The following is a 19945-nucleotide window of genomic DNA, read 5'->3' as shown; positions in this document are numbered from 1 at the left end:
TTTTGAGGCATAAAGAAAACAAATAGCAAAAAAAAACGAAAGAAAGAAAGAAAACAAATAGCACAATAACAAGTCCCTCCTTAGGAATAATTACTTTCAGTGTAAGATGGACTAAATTTTGAGTCAAAAGACAGAAAATGGCAGAATGGATACAAACACATGAACAAATTATATACTATCTACCTGATGTCCAAAGACACAAATAAGTTGAAAGTGAAAGGAGAAAAAAAAGATGGCCCTTGCAAATAGTAACTCAAAGCGAGTAGGGGTTGCTATACAAATATCAGACAAAATAAGCTTTAGGTCAAAAAAAAAAAGATTATAAGAGACAAAGGACATTATATATTTTTAAAAGGTACAATGTAAATATACATAATATACATATAACAAAGGAACAATACTAGTAAGAATATATAACTATTATAAACATTGATGTATCTAATGATAGACAATCAAAATACAGGAAGCAAATATTGACACAATTGAAGAGAGAAATATATAGGTCTACATCAAAAGGTGGAGAATTCAATACCTTATCTGGATTAATCAATAAAACAACTAGACAGAACAAGAAAGCAGAGGACTTAATTAACACAGTAAACCAAACAGGTATGACATGTACAGATCACCCTACACAACAAGAGAACATACTTTCTTCTCAAGTGCACCTGGGACATTTTACAGAACAGGTACTGAGTTAGGCCACAAATTAAGTCTTAACAAATTTTAAATCATAGATATTATACAAAGTTATCTTCTTTAACCTCAAAAGGATGAAGTTAAAAATCAGTAACAAAAAGAAAACTGAAAAATTCACACAACTGTGTAAATTAACCAAAACATTTAAAAATAATCAATGAATCAAAGGAGAAATCACAACAGAAATTAGAAAATACCTGAGATGAATGAAAAGGAAAACAGGACTTACCAAAACTTTATAAGAAGCCATGAAAGTGGTGGAAAAGTAGAATTTTATAGGTATAAATATTTACATTAAAAAAACCAGATTTCATCGTGCACCCCTATGCACAGTACTATTCACAATAGTCAAGACATGGAAACAACCTAAATGTCCGTCGACGAATGAATGAAGACAATTGAGGATTTTATGTTTATATATATATATATATATACACATATACATACACACACACACAAATATATAAATATATATATAATAGACTATTACTCAGCCATAAAAAATATTGAAATAATACTGCCATTTGTAACAACATGGATGTTGCTAGAGATCATCATACGAAGTGAAGTCAGTCGGAAAGAGAAAGACAAGTAACACATGATACCACTTACATGTGTGAACAACACAGGATCTAAAGAAAGATCACAGGAAGTCAATAAGCCTCTACATAATTCTGCACACAGTGAGGGATGGTGATGACACTGATCCTCTATCTCAATGACTGAGATTACTTCCTTTAATACTTCAAAAAACTTTTATGGCCATGAAGAATCTAGGGAGATAGCTTTGGGGGGACATCGAGTCCACCACCTCCTCAGACTGCTGGCATTCTGATTAAAAAAAACTTTCCTGTCTCCCAACATTTGTCTCTCTCTCTACTAATGACTATTTAGTGATAAGGAGTAACAGATTTTGGCAACCCAAATGGAACCTCGGGGCCTCCCTTTCAGAGGAGAGCCACCAGCTATGAAAACATGATAGGACAGTCATGACAAGCCAGGTACTTGTAGCTAGCTGGTCTCGTGAGGGAAATTTGTGGGGATGTCTCAGACGAAATCAATTGCTTCAAGGACTCTCCCCATCTCGCCCCTGCCTGACACCAGCTGCCTTTTCCCTCTGGGTTGATCAAAAGAAATCTTGCACCTTTGAGAGCCAATGGGTTCTAGGACTGGGTAAGTCTGCTGGAGCTAGTGCCAGCCCAAAAACTCTCTTTTGTGTTCTGTGGCAACTCACCACCCTTTGACCCTAATGAGCATCAGTCTTTTGCACCACAGTCAAGTTGTTAAGGAAGAGATAAAGATGAGATTCTGGTCTCACCCTAGGCTTGGGGAGAATTTGGGATTGTGACCAGTCTGGTTTGTGAATTTGTGTTTCTTGTTTACCTTTTGTTATTTGAAATGGGAAATATTTTAGTTATGACATTATGATTAAGAGAAAGATAGTATTTTATTATAACATTGTGTGGCCACAGGAGTTCGTGCTGTGGCTCAGCAGGTTAAGAACCCAACTAGTATCCATGAGGATGCGGGTTCCATCCCTGTCCTCACTCAGTGGGTTAAGGATGCAGTATTTCCTCAAGCTGTGGCTGCAGCCCTGATTTGCCCCCTTACCTGGGAACTTTGATATGCTGGAGGTGTGGCCCTAAAAAGACAATAACAATAATAATAATAATAATAATAATAACATTGTGTGGCCATAATATTCTGTAGACTCCAGGGGAAAATTAGCTAAGCTGTTTGTATGTCTGTGTACCCATTATATATATGTGATAGCTCTATCTCTGAAAAATATTATCAAAATTGAATTTATAAAAAACTCTATTTAATTGATTTAAAAATAAGTGCTTACAAATTAAATATAAAAGAAGCTACACACAATGACTTTCAAGTTCATATGAACTGGGAAATAGTCAATATTAATGCCTGGTATTAAAGCTAGTTTAAGTTTGTTGATCTAATTAATACAGACATGTCTTTAGAGTCATCAACATTAAGTATAACATTTCACTGTACCTAGGTTTAATATAAGTCAAATAAGTTCTTGTTAGATCTGTTGCAAATCTGTCAGCAAGAAAAAAAAAACTTGAGGGAGTTCCCGTCATGGTGCAGTGGTTAACGAATCCGACTAGGAACCATGAGGTTGCGGGTTCAATCCCTGCCCTTGCTCAGTGGGTTAACCGATCTGGCGTTGCCGTGAGCTGTGGTGTAGGTTGCAGACGCGGCTCAGATCCCGCGTTGCTATGGCTCTGGTGTAGGCCGGTGGCTACAGCTCCGATTAGACCCCTAGCCCGGGAACCTCCATATGCCACAGGAGTGGCCCAAGAAATAGCAAAAAAAGACAAAAAAAAAAAAAAAACTTGGTATGATGAAATTCTTATAAGTAAATAAATACAAATAAGATAAGAGCTTTTGGGTGAACTCTTTAGAAAATAATTATATTTTAGGAATGCTTACTTAAGAATGATCTCTTGGGATATTCAGTAACTTCAAAATTTAGAGATATGCTAAACTGAGTCAAATGATTATTAAATAACTAGGTCATTCCCAAATAAAATAAGATACTGAAACATTATTTACTAGACACTGGCTTCCCTTTATGGAAAAACTAAATGTGTTCGAGACCTGCTGATGAATATTTTTAATACCACTCTGAGATAATTTTTAGAAGAAAGCACATTTTTTTTTACAAATTATTATTGATATTTATATTTGCTAATTTACAGAATGCTAATCTAGAAGATAATTCATATTTGCTTATTTCTTAGTTTTCACTAAGAAATGAGCTTTTAAGAGTGGAGCATTTTAACTTAAATGTGTAGTAGCTAAGGCTACTATAAATAATAAAAATATTTTGGTATACAGTAAGAAAATAAGATGTCTGTTTTAAACAAAAGAAGGTATAAAAGATAGAATTACATTTTGTTAAAGTAAAAAAAAGTACTTTTGTCTTAGAGATGGTTGTTTCTAGACAGAAAAAATAAGGGACAATATAATATGGATACAGAAGTTGATGGAAGGTTGTAGAAAAGAAATCCTGAGAAAATAGTGTTGGGCATGGTTAAGAATGACTGAATTTAGATTTAAAATAAAGTAATGGGGAGTTCCCGTCGTGGCGCAGTGGTTAACGAATCCGACTAGGAACCATGAGGTTGCGGGTTCGGTCCCTGCCCTTGCTCAGTGGGTTAACGATCCGGCGTTGCCGTGAGCTGTGGTGTAGGTTGCAGACGCGGCTCGGATCCCGCGTTGCTGTGGCTCTGGCGTAGGCTGGTGGCTACAGCTCCGATTCAACCCCTGGCCTGGGAACCTCCATATGCCGCGGGAGCGGCCCAAGAAATAGCAACAATAACAACAACAACAACAACAAAGACAAAAAGACAAAAAAAAAAAAAAAAATTAAAATTAAAATAAAGTAATGGCTTTTGTGGTTAAAAGTAAGCTAGTGGAGTTCCCGTCGTGGCGCAGTGGTTAACGAATCCGACTAGGAACCATGAGGTTGTGGGTTCCATCCCTGGCCTTGCTCAGTGGGTTAAACGATCCGGCATTGCCATGAGCTGGGGTGTAGGTTGCAGACGCGGCTCGGATCCTGCATTGCTGTGGCTCTGGCGTGGGCCAGTGGCTACAGCTCTGATTAGACCCCTAGCCTGGGAACCTCCATATGCCACGGGAGCGGCCCAAGAAATGCCTAAAAGACAAATAAATAAATAAAAGTAAGCTAGTAAAAGACTGGAGCTTGATTTTCTCTCTCTGTTAAGAGAACAAAGTTTTCTTGGAATGCTGCTTTTCATAATGATTTTGTTTCTATTTAATCTGTATTCTTAAGTTTCTTAAATGATTTGTATTTGCTTTACAAAACTTTCTGGTTTGGAGTTCCAGGCATGGCTCAATGCTTAACTCATCCGACTAGGAACCATGAGGTTGCAGGTTCCATCCCTGGCCTCGCTCAGTGGGTTAACGATCCGGCATTGCCATGAGCTGTGGTGTAGGTTGCAGACACGGCTCAGATCCCGTGTTGCTGTGGCTGTGGCGTAGGCCTGTGGCATAGGCCGGTGGCTACAACTCCGATTAGACCCCTGGCCTGGGAACCTCCATATGCTGCGGGGGTGGCCCTAGAAAAGGCAAAAAGACAAAAAGAAAAGAAAAGAAATCTTTTTGGTTAAATGAATAAGTATGTCTTACAGTGACCTATATCTGATCAAATGTTTAAAAAATTTTTTTGATATTTCTGACAAACTTCCTATCAAGTTTAAATTAAAGTTCTTTTGATCTCCAACTAAACTTGGGATGCTTTAAAGGGCCTCTAAGGCATCATACAGAAATGTTAAACTTATTAGAATTGTTTGCTATGTTAATTTACATGGAAAGCATTATCAAATTAATGATAAGCTTCCTCAGATTATACAGTGTGGATGTTATTAACACAGATATTCTAAAATTACATAGTTTCTGAAATTTGGATATATCCTTGTACACAGTTATAATTCTAGTTGTTATCTTAAAATGTTGATATGTCACAGCAACTTGGTTAAGCTTCTTTGTGAAAAAACACTGTAATCTTTAACCATGCCTTTTTAAGTCCTTTATCATTTATAGAAAGTTAGGCTGATGCTTTGCAGAACTGTTTCATCTTCAAGAAGAGTCATAGCGGGAGTTCCCGTCATTGTTCAATGGAAACAAATCTGACCAGTATCCATGAGGACACAGGTTTGATTCCTAGCCTCACTCAGTGGGTTAAGGATCTGGTGTTGTTGTGGCTATGGTGTAGGCCAGCAGCTCTGATTCAATCCCTAGCCTGGGAACCTCCATAGGCTGCAGGTGCGGCCCTAAAAGATGGGGTGGGGGTGGGGGTGGGGGTGGGTGTGGGGGAGAAGAGTCATAGAAAGGATTTTCTAACCAGAACATATGCACGGCCGCACCTATGACATACAGAGGTTCCCAGGCTAAGGGCTGAATCAGAGCTGCAGCTGCCTGCCCTATGCCATAGTCACAGCAACATCAGATCCAAGCAGCATCTGTGACCTATACTGCAGCTCACGGCAACACCAGATCCTTAATCCAGAGTGGGGCAAGGGATCAAACTCACGTCCTCATGGACACTAGCCGGGTTTGTTACGACTGAGCCACAATAGGAACTCCAAGAATAGGTTTTGATAACTTTTGATTCATACTGCTAAAATTGGTAAGAAACTTTAAAAGTCTAAACATTTTTGTCTTTTTAGGGCCACACTCACGGCATATGGAGGTTCCCAGGCTAGATCCGATTAGGATCTAATCGGAGCTACAGCTGCCAGCCACAGCCACAGCCACATCAGATCCGAGCCACGTCTGCAACCTACACCACAGCTCACAGCAATGCTGGATCCTTAATCCACTGAGGGAGGCCAGGGATTGAACCTGCAATCTCATGGTTCCTAGATCAGATTCGTTTCCACTGTGCCACGATGAGAACTCCAAGAAACTTTCAAAGTCTAATGGTAACTCTGACTTTATAAAACTGTTAGTAGAAAGGATTAATTATATAGGATTGAATAAACTAATAGTTATAGTTTTTTGGTTTTTGTCTGAAATATTACTGGCTTCTATTTATTTATTTATTCATTTTGATTTTAGGGCTGCACTCGCAGCACATGGAGGTTCCCAGGCTAGGGATCAAATCAGAACTGCAGCTGTTAGACTAGGCCACAGCCACAGCAACAGAGGACCGAAGCCGCATCTGAAACCTACACCACAGCTCATGGCAACACTGGATCCTTAACCCACTGAGGGAGGCCAGGGATCGAACCTGCAACCTCATGGTTATTAGTTGGATTCATTTCCGCTGCGCCACAACAGGAACTCCATTACTGGCTTTTAATTTGTATTTTTCCAGACATAAGGAAATCTTTCCTCATAAGATAATCATGACTTAACAGCAGTTTGGTAAATTACACCTTTGTAATCAGAACAGAAACATTTATCTTTTCTCTCTGATTCCACCAGAGATTAGAAACTTTTAGGTCCTCAGCAACTTTGTCAGAAAAATTAGGAAGGCCACCTCCTAACAGATGCATGTATCTCAAGGTATTTGGGGGATCTCAAATAGGAAAGAATTAATCCAAACTTGTGAGATAAAATGTGTGACTAGCTTATGGTATGGCTTTCCTAAAGGCCTTTCAAAAAGTTCAACCTGAAGGTGCATTATGAAAAGTTTCAGCACAACTAGTTTAAAAGAGCCTATATGAACAATTAACCAGACTCATTTTGCAAACAAGCCGTCCTTAACTTGGATCTATTTGGTAGAAATAGGGTAATTTTAGAGGGAAAAAGATTATGTTTCAGTGGATATTAAATTTTATTTTGGTTGAGATCTGTTTCACTAAGACTCACTTCCCAGACAGTTTCTTACTGTTATATCATGGCCAAATTTAACTGAATTATTAAAAGGACACTTAAGTTTGTTTCTGAAGTTTATCTAGGTAATCTATCTTTGAATGGAGATCAGGATGTGCCAAGACCTGCACCAGGATATTATGCATAATTTAAAGGACTATCTCCAACCAAGATGGAGGAATCTTTATCAAATACTCTTAAACTAGCTCATGCATGCCCAGCAAAACTGAACAGAAATGACTCTTGGATTAATATTTTCACTTAGAAAGGGCCTCTGCACTGGACTGGCTTATAGAGAGGGCGGGTGACCTCAAAATCACCTTAAAATAATGCTCAAACAGGGAGTTCCCATCATGGACCAGTGGTTAACGAATCTGACTAGGAACCATGACGTGGCAGGTTCGATCCCTGGCCTTGCTCAGTGGGTTAAGGATCCGGCGTTGCTGTGAGCTGTGGTGTAGGTCACAGATGCAGCTCGGATCCCACGTGGCTGTGGCTGTGGCGTAGGCCAGTGGCTACAGCTTCGATTAGACCCCTAGCCTGGGAACCTCCATATGCCGCGGGAGCGGCCCTAAAAAAGGCAAAAAAAATAAAATAATGCTCAAACAGAGGAGCAACTACTAGATTAGGATGAGAAGACGAGAACATCTGAAATAATCAGGTGACACAATATGCCAGACCAGGCCTGTATACCCTTACTTTGATTAAGTGCTTACACTTTTGCTTATGACCAACTGCATTTCACAAATTTATGCGTGTTAAAGTTATTCCAAATGTTAGGTTTAGGGTCAATTACCTGTATCCAGCACTTGTGGGTTATCTTGGTAGATGATCTACTCTAAGGCTCTTATTGATTGGGCCTTAGGAAATTTATTCTAGAAAGAAATTGTAGTTCTATTCAGGCCACTATTGATATTATAAGGCAGAATGCCCTCACCTGGCCCATTAATAACACCTGCTCTGACCCTGGCCATAAATATGAATTTTCCTTTAAACTTAAACTCAGAGTTCCCTGGTGATCTAGCAGTTCAGGACCTGGCACAGTCACTGCTGTGACTCGGGTTCAATCCCTGGTCCAGGAATTTCTGCATTCTGTGGGCACAGCCAAAAATAAATAAATAGTTACTCAAACTCAATCAGAGCAACAAGCAAAATTTCAGCCAAAGAATATAACTTCCCACAATTATGGGATGGATTTATGTGTTTAACACCAAGCTATGGTCATTTAAGTTTAAAGGCTCCCTTATGCTGGAACAATTAAACCATACCAAAGATAACCAGCCTAGTAATACTAGTAAATTGGGCTAGGTGCCTTACTGACAATGTGAACATGTAATTTCTCTTAAGGACTGGCACAGAACTGACTAAATCAGATGACTTAGGGATATACTGGGCTGCATCTAAGGGAAGTTCTTGATTTAAATTTTTACTGATATCCTTACTAATACTGCTAGCTCTATTATTTGTATATTGCCTATTTTACAGAATTGTTGTTTCTTACATTACCAAATATGTGACTAAGCCGCCAATAAAAATAATGATGACTGGGTGACCTGAAACAGTTGACCAGACAGAGTTCAATATAAGATCAATGATTTTTTTTTTTTTTTTTGGTCTTTTTGCCTTTTCTAGGGCCACACCTGTGGCATATGAAGGTTCCCAGGCTGAGGGTCTAATTGGAGCTGTAGCTGCCGGCCTATACCACAGCCACAGAAACACGGGATCCAAGCCTCGTCTGTGACCTACACCACAGCTCACCGCCAAATCCTTAACCTACTGAGTGAGGCCAGGGATCAAACCCGCCACCTCATAGTTCCTAGTTGGATTCGTTAACCACTGAGCCACAATGGGAACTCCAAGATCAATTATTTTAATAACGTAATTTCAGATATGCGAAGAAGCAACAAGTGGGAATTTTTTTCTTGGACTGTGACAGATTTGTAAGAGAGGTGGTCCAAAGACTTTTGGCTACTGTTAATAAAGCCTAGTCCAGTAATAGCACAATGAGTGGCCCATCAACAAAATCTTCATCTTACCTAGGAATGAACATTCCTAGCACCATGGGACAAACTGGTCAGGAAATGTCTCCCAAACCATGGTTAAAGTTATAATCGTGAGGACTAAACACTCATGATCCTATGAACTAAACTCTCACACTTGCCATCTGCCTCTACAAGGGTCACGTCACAAGCCACTTCAGCTGCTGACGTTCAACATACCCTGAAAGGAGTCTGGAGATCAGGAACGAGGCACTCAGTGCTCTGAGAAAAACTGGAAGAACAGGTCTTCAGAAAGTGAGCTATGTTCAAGAGAGGATTTTATGAGCCCAAATTCTTGCATATCCTCATATCTAGAGAAGCACTAAAATCATTAACAGTGACATCTGCTTTGGTCATTAAGGACAGCAATGCCTTTGAAAGACAAAATGGAGTAACTACAGTTCAGACATTCAAGGTGAAAGTAGAATGTGATTTCAGACAGGCTTCTAAACTCCCAAGAACTTGTATTTTCTGAGCTGTGTGAGACTTGGATACCACCAGCTGTTCTCAAAGCAGGGCATGCTGGTGAAACTGACTAAAATCCTATGGGTTTCTGTGTTATGATTTAACTTCTCTATTCAAAATGCTAATCCTTTTCATGTACCATACCTTTTCCTCCTTATGACTGAGGAGTATCAAAGAAAAGGAGTGAGTTGAAATGTTCAGAACCCTGCACTCAAAAGCCCCTCCATATCCCCTGCCTCTTGTTTATAGAAAAGTACGGAATATGGCAATTCCAAGAACTAGCTTTAAGAGAATGGGACTAACACTATTCTTCATAATTAACTAAATCTCTGTGGGCATCAAAATAATTGCAGCATGTTCTGCTTGTATACGTAAACAGTCAACTACAACTATCAAGAAAGGGACGCCACAGACACGTCGACATCTTCTACTCTAAGACAACGGCATCCTATGTCAGCATAAAGAGGTTACAGAAAACAGACCTTCACCCATAATCCCATAGAAATGGAATGATGTTTTGCTAAGTGGGAATTTGTAGCTCTTTGTAGCAAAGAGCTCTCTACAGGAGGCCCCTTATGTCTTGATATGAACCGTAAGCCAGGTATCTCCATGCTCTACTCATCTCCAGACCTAGCACATCTTTCAAACCTTTTCATCACACAATACTTTCCCTAAAATGTTTGTTCTTTCCATAGTTCAAAGAAGTAGAAATAAAGAATAAGTAATTAACAGACGACCAGATCTCTTCCCTAACTTCCCCTTCAGTAATCTCACCAACAAACTGTGTGAACAAGATAAGACCTAAAGAAAAATCACAGGAAGTTGACAAGCCTGTATATAAGTCTGCAAACAGCGGGGGATAGCGATGACTCTGACCCCTTATCTCAGTGATTAGCTGTGATTACTTCCTTTTTTCCTTTTAAAAACTTTCATGGCCAAGCAGAATCTTGGGAGGCAGTTTTGGGGGGACACTGAGTGCACTATCTCCACAGATTGCTGGCATTCTGATTAAAAGCAACTTTCCTTTCTACCAACACTTGTCTCTCTATTGAGTATTGATTTTTGAGCGATGAGCAATAGGATCTTCATTAGATAACAACAGAATTCAGCAAACTTTTCTGATAACAACACTCAGCAAACTAGTAATAGAAGGAGAAACTACCTTGACGTAATAAAACCATATATGACCCAGACACTTACAGTAAATTAATCTTTGACAAATGAGGCAAGAATATAAAATGGGAAAAAAAAAGTCTTTTCAGCAAGTGGTGTTGGGAAAACTGGACAGCCCCATGTAAATCAATGAAACTGGAACACACCCTCACACCATACACAAAAATAAACTCAAAATGGTTTAAAGATCTAAACATAAGACAAGACACCACCAAACTCCTGCAAGAGAACATAGGCAAAACATTCTCTGACATCAACCTTACAAATGTTTTCTTGGGTCAGTCTCCCAAGGCAACAGAAATAAAGGCAAAAAAAACCCAATGGGACCTAATCAAACTGAAAAGCTTTTGCACGGCAAATAAAACCATAAAAAAAAAAAAAAAAGACAACATATGAAATGGGAGAAAATAGTTTCAAATGATGCAACTGACAAGGGCTTAATCTCTAAAATATACAACTTACATAACTCAAGAGCAAAAACCCCAACAATCCAATTGAAAAATGGGCAAAAGACCTGAATAGACATTTCTCCAAAGCAGATATACAGATGGCCAACAAGCACATAAAAATTCTCAGCATCACTGATTATTAGAGAAATGCAAATCAAAACTACTATGAAGTACCACCTCACACCAGTCAGAATGGCCGTCATTAATAAGTCCACAAATAACAAATGCTGGAGAGGGTTGGAGAAAAGGGAAGCCTCCTACACCGTGGGTGGGAATGTAAATTGGTACAACCACTGTGGAAAATGGTATGGAGGTTCCTCAGTAAACTAAATATAGCTACCATACGACCCAGCAACCCAACTCTTGGGCATATATCCAGACAAAACTTTCCTTGAAAAGTTTTCCTTGAAAAAGATACATGCACCCATATATTCACTGAAGCACTATATACAATAGCCACGACATGGAAACAACCTACATGTCCATCAACAGATGAATGGATTAATAAGAAGTGGTATACATACACAATGAAATACTACTCAACCATAAAAAAGAACGACATAATGCCATTTGCAGCAACACGGATGGAACTAGAGACCCTCATACTAAGTGAAGTAAGTCAGAAAGAGAAAGACAAATAGCATATGATATCACTTATATCTAGAATCTAATATATGGCTCAAATAAACCTTTCCACAGAAAAGAAACAAACTCAAGGACTTGAGAACAGACTTGTGGTTGCCAAGAGGGAGGGGGAGAGATTGGGAGTGGGATGGACTGGGACTCTGGGGTTAATTTGGAATGGATAAGCAATGAGATCCTGCTGTATAGCACGGGGAACTATATCTAGTCACTCATGACAGAGCATGATGAAGGATAATGTGAGAAAAAGAATGTATATACGCATGTGTGCCTGGGTCACTTTGCTATACAGAAGAAAACTGACAGAACACTAACTATAATGGAAAAAATAAAAATCATTTTAAAAACCTATATATGAAAATTTCACAGCAAAAATCACACTAAATGATAAAAGACTGAAAGCTTTTCCTCTATGAATAGGAACAAGGTAAGGCTGGCCATTTTTACCACTTCGATTCAACAGAATAATGGAAGTTCTAGCTAGAGCAATTAGACAAGAAAAAGAAAATAGAATGTGTACATGTATGTGTAACTGGGGCACCATGCTGTACAGTAGAAAAAAAAATTGTATTGGGGAAATAACTATTAAAAAAATAATAATAATAATAAAATGTAAAAAAATTAAAAACATCCAAATTGGCAAGGATGAAGCAAAATTATGTTTAAAAATGACATAATTTCATATGTAGAAAACTCTATGAAGATTCCACAATTACTTAAAAAACAATTACTTATCTATATTATTTTTATTTCAATAAAATTGCAGTAGGTAGTTAACAGGAGAAAACACAGCAGATTAACTGTAACAGAAGGCAACTCATGTTCTACCACCTGAGTAAGCCCTTTTCCCTAAACCCTTATATAATTCTTGTATTATTATTTTTTTTAATTTAAGGATAAGGAGTTCCTGTCTGGCTCAGCAGAAACGAATCTGACTAGGAACCATGAGGTTTTGAACTAGATCCCTGGCCTTACTCAGTGGGTTGAGAATCTAGCATCACCGTGAGCTGTGGTGTAGGTTGCAGATGCGGCTCCGATCTGGCGTTGCTGTGGCTGTGGCATAGGCTGGTGGCTGCAGCTCCGATTTGACCCCTAGCCTGGGAACCTCCATATGCCATGGGTGCAGCCCTAAAAAGACCAAAACAAAAATAAATTTTAAGGATGAGAAAGAGCACAAAATCAGAAACATGCCTAAAGTTCCGGGAGAGCTTAAATTAGAAGAAAAATGTTGTAGCAATTATTGTTCAATCTTTCCGTAATTCCTACATCAGAGGCAATGATCAATTAAATCAAAGGTTAAATAACAAGTCAATTAAGTCCCCATTTACCTACTAATATAATTATAAAATATTTTGGAATAAATAATATTTATTACAGGAAATAGCTTACAAAAAGAAGACAGATATTAAGAGGTATATGTACAGAATGGGAGAAAATAGTTTCAAATGATGCAACTGACAAGGGCTTAATCTCTAGAATATATAAGCAACTTATACAACTCAACAGCAAAAAAACCAATCAATCAATGGAAAAATGGGCAAAAGACCTGAATAGACATTTCTCCAAAGAAGATATACAGATGGCCAACAAACACATGAAAAAATGCTCAACATCGCTGATTATAAGAGAAATGCAAATCAAAACTACCATGAGATACCACCTCACACCAGTCAGAATGGCCATCATTAATAAATCCACAAATAACAAGTGCTGGAGGGGCTGTGGAGAAAAGGGACCCCTCCTGCACTGCTGGTGGGAATGTAAACTGGTACAGCCACTATGGAGAACAGTTTGGAGATACCTTAGAAATCTATACATAGAACTTCCATATGACCCCGCAATCCCACTCTTGGGCATCTATCCGGACAAAGCTCTACTTAAAAGAGACACGTGCACCCGCATGTTCATTGCAGCACTATTCACAATAGCCAGGACATGGAAACAACCCAAATGTCCATCGACAGAGGATTGGATTAGGAAGAGGTGGTATATATACACAATGGAATACTACTCAGCCATAAAAAAGGATGACATCATGCCATTTGCAGCAACATGGATGGAACTAGAGAATCTCATACTGAGTGAAATGAGCCAGAAAGACAAAGACAAATACCATATGATATCACTTATAACTGGAATCTAATATCCAGCACAAATGAACATCTTCTCAGAAGAGAAAATCATGGACTTGGAGAAGAGACTTGTGGTTGCCTGATGGGAGGGGGAGGGAGTGGGAGGGATCAGGAGCTTGGGCTTATCAGACACAACCTAGAATAGATTTACAAGGAGATCCCGCTGAATAGCATTGAGAACTATGTCTAGATACTCATGTTGCAACAGAAGAAATGGTGGGGGAAAAACTGTAATTGTAATGTATACATGTAAGGATAACCTGACCCCCTTGCTGTACAGTGGGAAAATAAAAAAAAAAAAAAAAGAGGTATATGATGCTCCTAACCCACCAGTTCTCAAATGCGTACATGCAGATTAACACAGAATATGTGAAAAAGCAAAATGCCTGAGCTCTTTCAAATCAGAATTTCCATATGTATTCCATATGAATTTCCACAAGTCTCAAGCTCTGTATTTCTGTTAAGCTTCCCAGTCGATATTTATGCATACCAAAATTTAAGTACCACAGACCTAATCATCTAAAACCTGGAAACATAAGCTACAGAATAATTATACTTTCTTAGGTAAAATTATAAAATGAAAAAAATAAATATATTTCACAGATAATAACATACAGTATAAAAATGTAGGTGTATCTGTTTACAGGTGAGGGCCATACAGAAAACACTAATGAAATAAATTCTCAGGATAAAACCCCTATCACTGCCTGTAAAGCAACCTTTTTTTTCATCCTGGCTGAATCAAAGTAGGCATAGTAAAAGGTTTTTCAATATAATAACAAATCACAAGACTACTGCAAAAGCTACACTCATCCTTAAAAGTTCCACGTGAACAACAAACATCATTAGTAATCAATAAATGCACTATCATTTTGCTAATAATTGTTTAAAACAAATTAATTGTTTATTTGTACCAGATACCTGCAAAGAATAATGAAGAATTTGACAAGCAAAATTGACAAGGCTTGTTGTTCTTCCTCTAACCCATCTGCCATTTTCTGAACACACTGTAGAAGCTGGCTCCTCAGAACCTGCAGAATATTATCAGGAAGCAGAGATATTCCTGGAGGCACATCATCTACCCTAAGGGGAACAAAATAAGAAGGGTATTTAAATATAGAAAGAAAATCTTTGGCACTTTAAAAGAACTGCACTTTCAGGAGGTCATGAAACTGACTAGTATACATGAGCATGTGGGTTTGATCCCTGGCCTTGCTCAATGGGTTATAAGGATCTGGCGTTGCTGCGGCTATGGTATAGCCTGGGATCCTCCATGTGCCACAGGTGTGGCCTAAAAAAAAATAAAAAGAATTGCACTTTCTGGAGTTCCTGTCATGGCTCAGTGGTTAACGAATTTGACTAGGAACCATGAGGTTGCGGGTTCGATCCCTGGCGTTGCTCAGTGGGTTAAGGATCTGGCATTGCCGTGAGCTGAGGTGTAGGTTGTAGACGCAGCTTGGATCCTGCGTTGCTGTGGCTCTGGTGTAGGCCAGCGGCAACAGCTCTGATTAGACCCCTAGCCTGGGAGCCTCCATATGCTGTGGGTATAGCCCTAAAAAGACAAAAAGTTTCATATATTTTCAATAAGGATTATATATGAATTTCTATCATTAAGGTGACTAGACTAGTTTTATGTATCTTGCATATAACATTCACTTGAAAAACTGAAAATTTCCTACTAGCAAAATCTAAATTTATGGTTCAGTTTTCTAATGATAGGAAATAGAATTTTAAATAAAAAAATAAATTAATTAAAAAATTTTTAAAAATTCTTGGCATTCTTCATCTTACTTTAAATACAGTAGCAATGTAAATCTACATAATGTTTTTATTTTACTTTTATTTTTTGCTTTTTAGGGCCACACCTGCAGCATACGGAAGTTCCCAGGCTAGGGGTTGAATCAAAGTTATAGTTGCTGGCCTATACCACAGCCATAGCAATGCAGGAACCAAGCTGCATCTGCAACCAACACCACAGGTCATGGCAACACTGGATCCTTAACCCACTGAGTGAGGCCAGGGATCGAACCCATCCTCATGAATATTAGTCGGGTTCATAACCTGCTGAGCCACAACGGGAACTCCTTCTACATAATATTTTTAGAAATGACCTCCCAAGAAAGGAAACATTTATAATGTATGGATAATAAGTGCATCTTACAAAATGCTAGGAGATCAAAGGCCAAAATAATGAGGCCATAAGGTCGTTAGGTTCATGATTTAAAGTGAGCTGTAAATTTTTAAAAGAAAAGCACTTCTAAGCATAAACTACAAGAATATTCTTTTATGAGTAGAAATCAATAATACATAATCTTATTTGATTTCAAGATTTAATAATGCTTTTCAACCTTTATGAACCTGTTACAAATAGTCTAATGGGAGAGAACTCTGAAATCGTATTTATAAATAATAAAGTGCTCGTGCTTTCTGAGCATAACCACATCCTTTTTTAAGTTCAATGCTTTGGTCCAAAGCTCTAATGCTTTTTCTCTGAATTTTACAATTACCTCCTATCTGGGCTTCTTGCCTTCAGTCTCAACTCTTTCCAATCCACCCTCCATTATGCATTACCAAGATGACTTTTAAAAAACAAACTTGATCATGATATTCTTACACAGAAAATTCTTTAGTAGAGTCTTATATCTTCCATAACAAAAAAACAAAGTCCATTAGCAATGCATTCACGGCACTTTATGACCTGGCTCCTATCTGATTCTCCAGATTCGACCCTTTCGCTGCCTATCTCCACCTCCAAACTGCATTTGCCTCCTTGAAGTTGGGTTTTTTTTTCCTTTTCAGGGCCATGCCGGCAGCTTATGGAAGTTTCCAGTTAGGGGTCCAAACAGAGCTGCATCTGTGATCTACATCACAGTTCACATTAACACAGATTCTTAACCCACTGAACAAGGCCAGGGATCGAACCCACATCCTCATGCATACTAGTCGGGTTGGTTACCACTGAACCACAATGGGAACTCCCTTGAAATTTTTTGATTCACCAGATACTCTTTTTCATCATCAACCAGCACCCATTTCTCCCCTCCCCTCACAACAGGGCCCTACAAATGGAGTTGCTTTTGTGGCTAAGGGTGTCTCCTCATTTTTCCAGCTTTTTACCACAGCCAATCTAATCTCCCTTACCTAACTACTAAATCCACAAGATGATGTGAGATACAATAAGAACTTCCTCTAAGAAGCCTGGGCCATCATTAATAGGTCCACAAATAACAAATGCTGGAGGGGGGCAGAGAAAAGGGAACCCTCCTGCATTGTTGGTGGGAATGTAAGCTGGTACAACCACTATGGAGATTAGGATGGAGATACCTTAGAAATCTATACATAGAACTACCACATGGCCCAGCAATCCCATTCTTGGGCATATATCTGGACAAAAGTTTCCTTAAAAAAGACATATGCACTCGCATATTCGTTGCAGCACTATTCACAATAGCCAAGACATGGAAACAATCCAAATGCCCATCGACAGATGATTGGATTAGGAATGGAATCCTAATCCCACACACACACAATGGAATACCACTCAGCCATAAAAAAGAACGAAATATGCCATTTGCAGCAACATGGATGGAACTAGAAACTCTCATACTGAGTGAAGTACGTCAGAAAGAGAAAGACAAATACTATATGATATCACTTATATCTGGAATCTAATATAAGGCACAAATGAACCTTTCCATAGAAAAAAAATCATGGACTTGGAGAACAGACTTGTAGTTGCCTAGGGGGAGGGGGAAGGAGTGAGGTGGTTGGGGAGCTTGGGGTTAAGAGACATAAACTACTGCCTTTGGAATGGATAAGCATTGAGATCCTGCTGTGTAGCACTGGGAACTATGTCTAGTCACTTACGATGGAGCATGATAATGTGCGAAAATAGAATGTGTCCATGTATGTGTAACTTGGTCACTATGCTGTACAGCAGAAAAAAAAATGTATTGGGGAAATAACTATTAAAAAAAAGAAAGAAGTGAGCATGGGAACTCTGAGATTGGGGAAATGGTGGTAGGCAGAGGAGAGAAAATATGTGCACTTTCACTTACACATTTCCATAAGATTTTAATTTTTCACTCATTTTATAATTTTCAAATCTAGTTTTTAAAAATCTGAAAACTTCACCTCCTCTAAGATGTACTCTAAGACTATGAAAATAAATGTTTCAATTAGAATGTCTGTTGTGTAGTAAATTTTATGCGGATGAATGAAGTGACACATAGTGGACCCTTAGTTTCAATAAAGACCACATCTGAAAGACCTCCCCACTTCTAACTTTCTGGGAGGGGAAAGGAGCTAGAGCCTGAGTTTAATGACACGGTCAATGTTATAAGACACAACAAGTTCCTGTTGTGGCTCAGCAGGTTAAGAACCTGACTAGTATCCATGAGGATACAGGTTCAATTCCTGGCTTCGTTCAGTTGGTTAAGCTGTAGCGCAGGTTGCAGATGCAGCTTTGGATCCAGTGTTGCCGTGGCTGCGGTAGAGACCTACAGCTGCAGCTACAATTCAACCCCTTGCGTGGGAACTTCATATGCGACAGGCGCAGTCTTATAACTAAAAGTAAATAAATAAATAAATAAGACCCAACAGTTTGAACACCCAAAGCTCAAAGACCTTCCTTCTCTGAACACACTGATGTTCAGGGCAGGAACCATGACCTACTCCACAGGGAGAGAGTACAGAAACTCTGCAGCCAAGACCCTCTCAGCCCTGTTCTAAGTGTATCCTTTATAATAATACTGTAATTACAATCATAGGATTTTCAGTGAGTTCTGTGAGTCATTCTAGCAAATTATTGAACCCGAGGGAGTCATAACAAACAACTTCCAAATTTATAACCTGTTGGTCAGAAGTGTGGGTGGCTCCCAAGACTTGCAAATAATGTCTGAAACAAGGGCAATTGTGTGGAGGACTTTGCCCTTAACTTGTGGGAACTAGTGCGAACACCAGGCAGTATCAGAATTGAAGTGAACTGCAGGAAACCCAGTTGCCAGTGGCTTACCAAGTAAAGAAGAGCCTTTTAGAAGTCAAGTCGAGTATCAGAAAGACTGCCATGATTAATCATCAATGTCTGCCATGAAAGCAGGGTTATGCAGGAGTATCACATGAGTTACGTAACTGCCATCCTTGTAATACGTTATCAACAAAGTTTTTGTGACAAAAATTAACAAACTCACCCAAGGGTAGGAAATTAAGTGTTTCTACATACCTGGTAGGAAGCTTTTCAAAGTCAACATCTAAGAATTGTTCGTAGCTAGAAACAAAATTGTCCAACCACAGCTTCAGATAATCTGGATCTTTCTGAAATAAGAAAACCATTGTAATATTAAATATATGTCTGGAATTTTTTAAAAAAATGCATTCACTCCTATTGAACAGATATGAATTGATAAGTTGAAAGAAGCAATAATATGAAATCTCTAAGTGACATTCAGGAAGATATATATGCTGCTTTAAAATGTGTATTAAGGAGTTCTCTTGTGGCCTAGTGATTAAAGATTCGGCATTGTCACTGCTGTGGCCTGGGTTTGATCCCAGGCCCAGGAACCTCCACATGCCATAGGGGCAGTCAAAAAAAAAAAAAAAAAAAAAAATTAAGAACCTAGAAAAAGAGCAAATTAAACCCAAAGCAAGCAAATGGGAGGAAACATTTATATTTATTTATAAAGATTTAAGCTGGGAGTTCCCGTCGTGGTGCAGTGGTTAACGAATCTGACTAGGAACCATGAGGTTTCAGGTTCAATCCCTGTCTTGCTCAGCGGGTTAAGGATCCGGTGTTGCTGTGAGCTGTGGTGTAGGTTGCAGAAACGGCTCAGATGCTGCGTTGCTATGGCTCTGGCGTGGGCTGGTGGCTACAGCTCCAATTCAACTCCTAGCCTGGGAACCTCCATATGCCGCAGGAAGCGGCCCAAGAAATACCAAAAAAGGCCAAAAAAAAAAACCTTGCAAAAGAAAATATGGTAGAATA

The 19945-nt window shown here is 38.8% G+C and overlaps 1 protein-coding gene across 13 annotated transcripts in view; it reads right to left on the bottom strand.

Annotated features, from left to right (window-relative positions):
- The window catches only part of NBEAL1 (neurobeachin like 1), a 170664-nt gene that overhangs the window by 132014 nt on the left and 18705 nt on the right, over positions 1-19945 (bottom strand). For all 13 annotated transcript variants that reach the window (XR_014828954.1, XM_021075105.2, XM_084998428.1 and 10 more), the window contains 2 exons: positions 19187-19278; positions 14887-15048 (listed from right to left, as the gene is read on the bottom strand). Coding sequence is in view for 12 of the 13 variants with exons in the window: in XM_021075105.2 (XP_020930764.2) it covers positions 14887-15048; positions 19187-19278 (254 nt within the window). In the remaining variant the exon portion in view is untranslated. The remainder of the gene's footprint in view (positions 1-14886; positions 15049-19186; positions 19279-19945) is intronic.

This window comes from Sus scrofa, chromosome 15 (genome assembly GCF_054392235.1).
Source record: "Sus scrofa isolate SSC_HxYL_T2T_F1_AM1 chromosome 15, Sscrofa_HxYL_maternal_Yorkshire_Landrace_v2.0, whole genome shotgun sequence".
Classification (NCBI taxonomy): Eukaryota; Metazoa; Chordata; class Mammalia; order Artiodactyla; family Suidae; genus Sus; species Sus scrofa.
The sequence above is the reverse complement of the archived record's forward strand: the minus strand, read 5'-3'. Positions and strand labels throughout refer to the sequence as shown.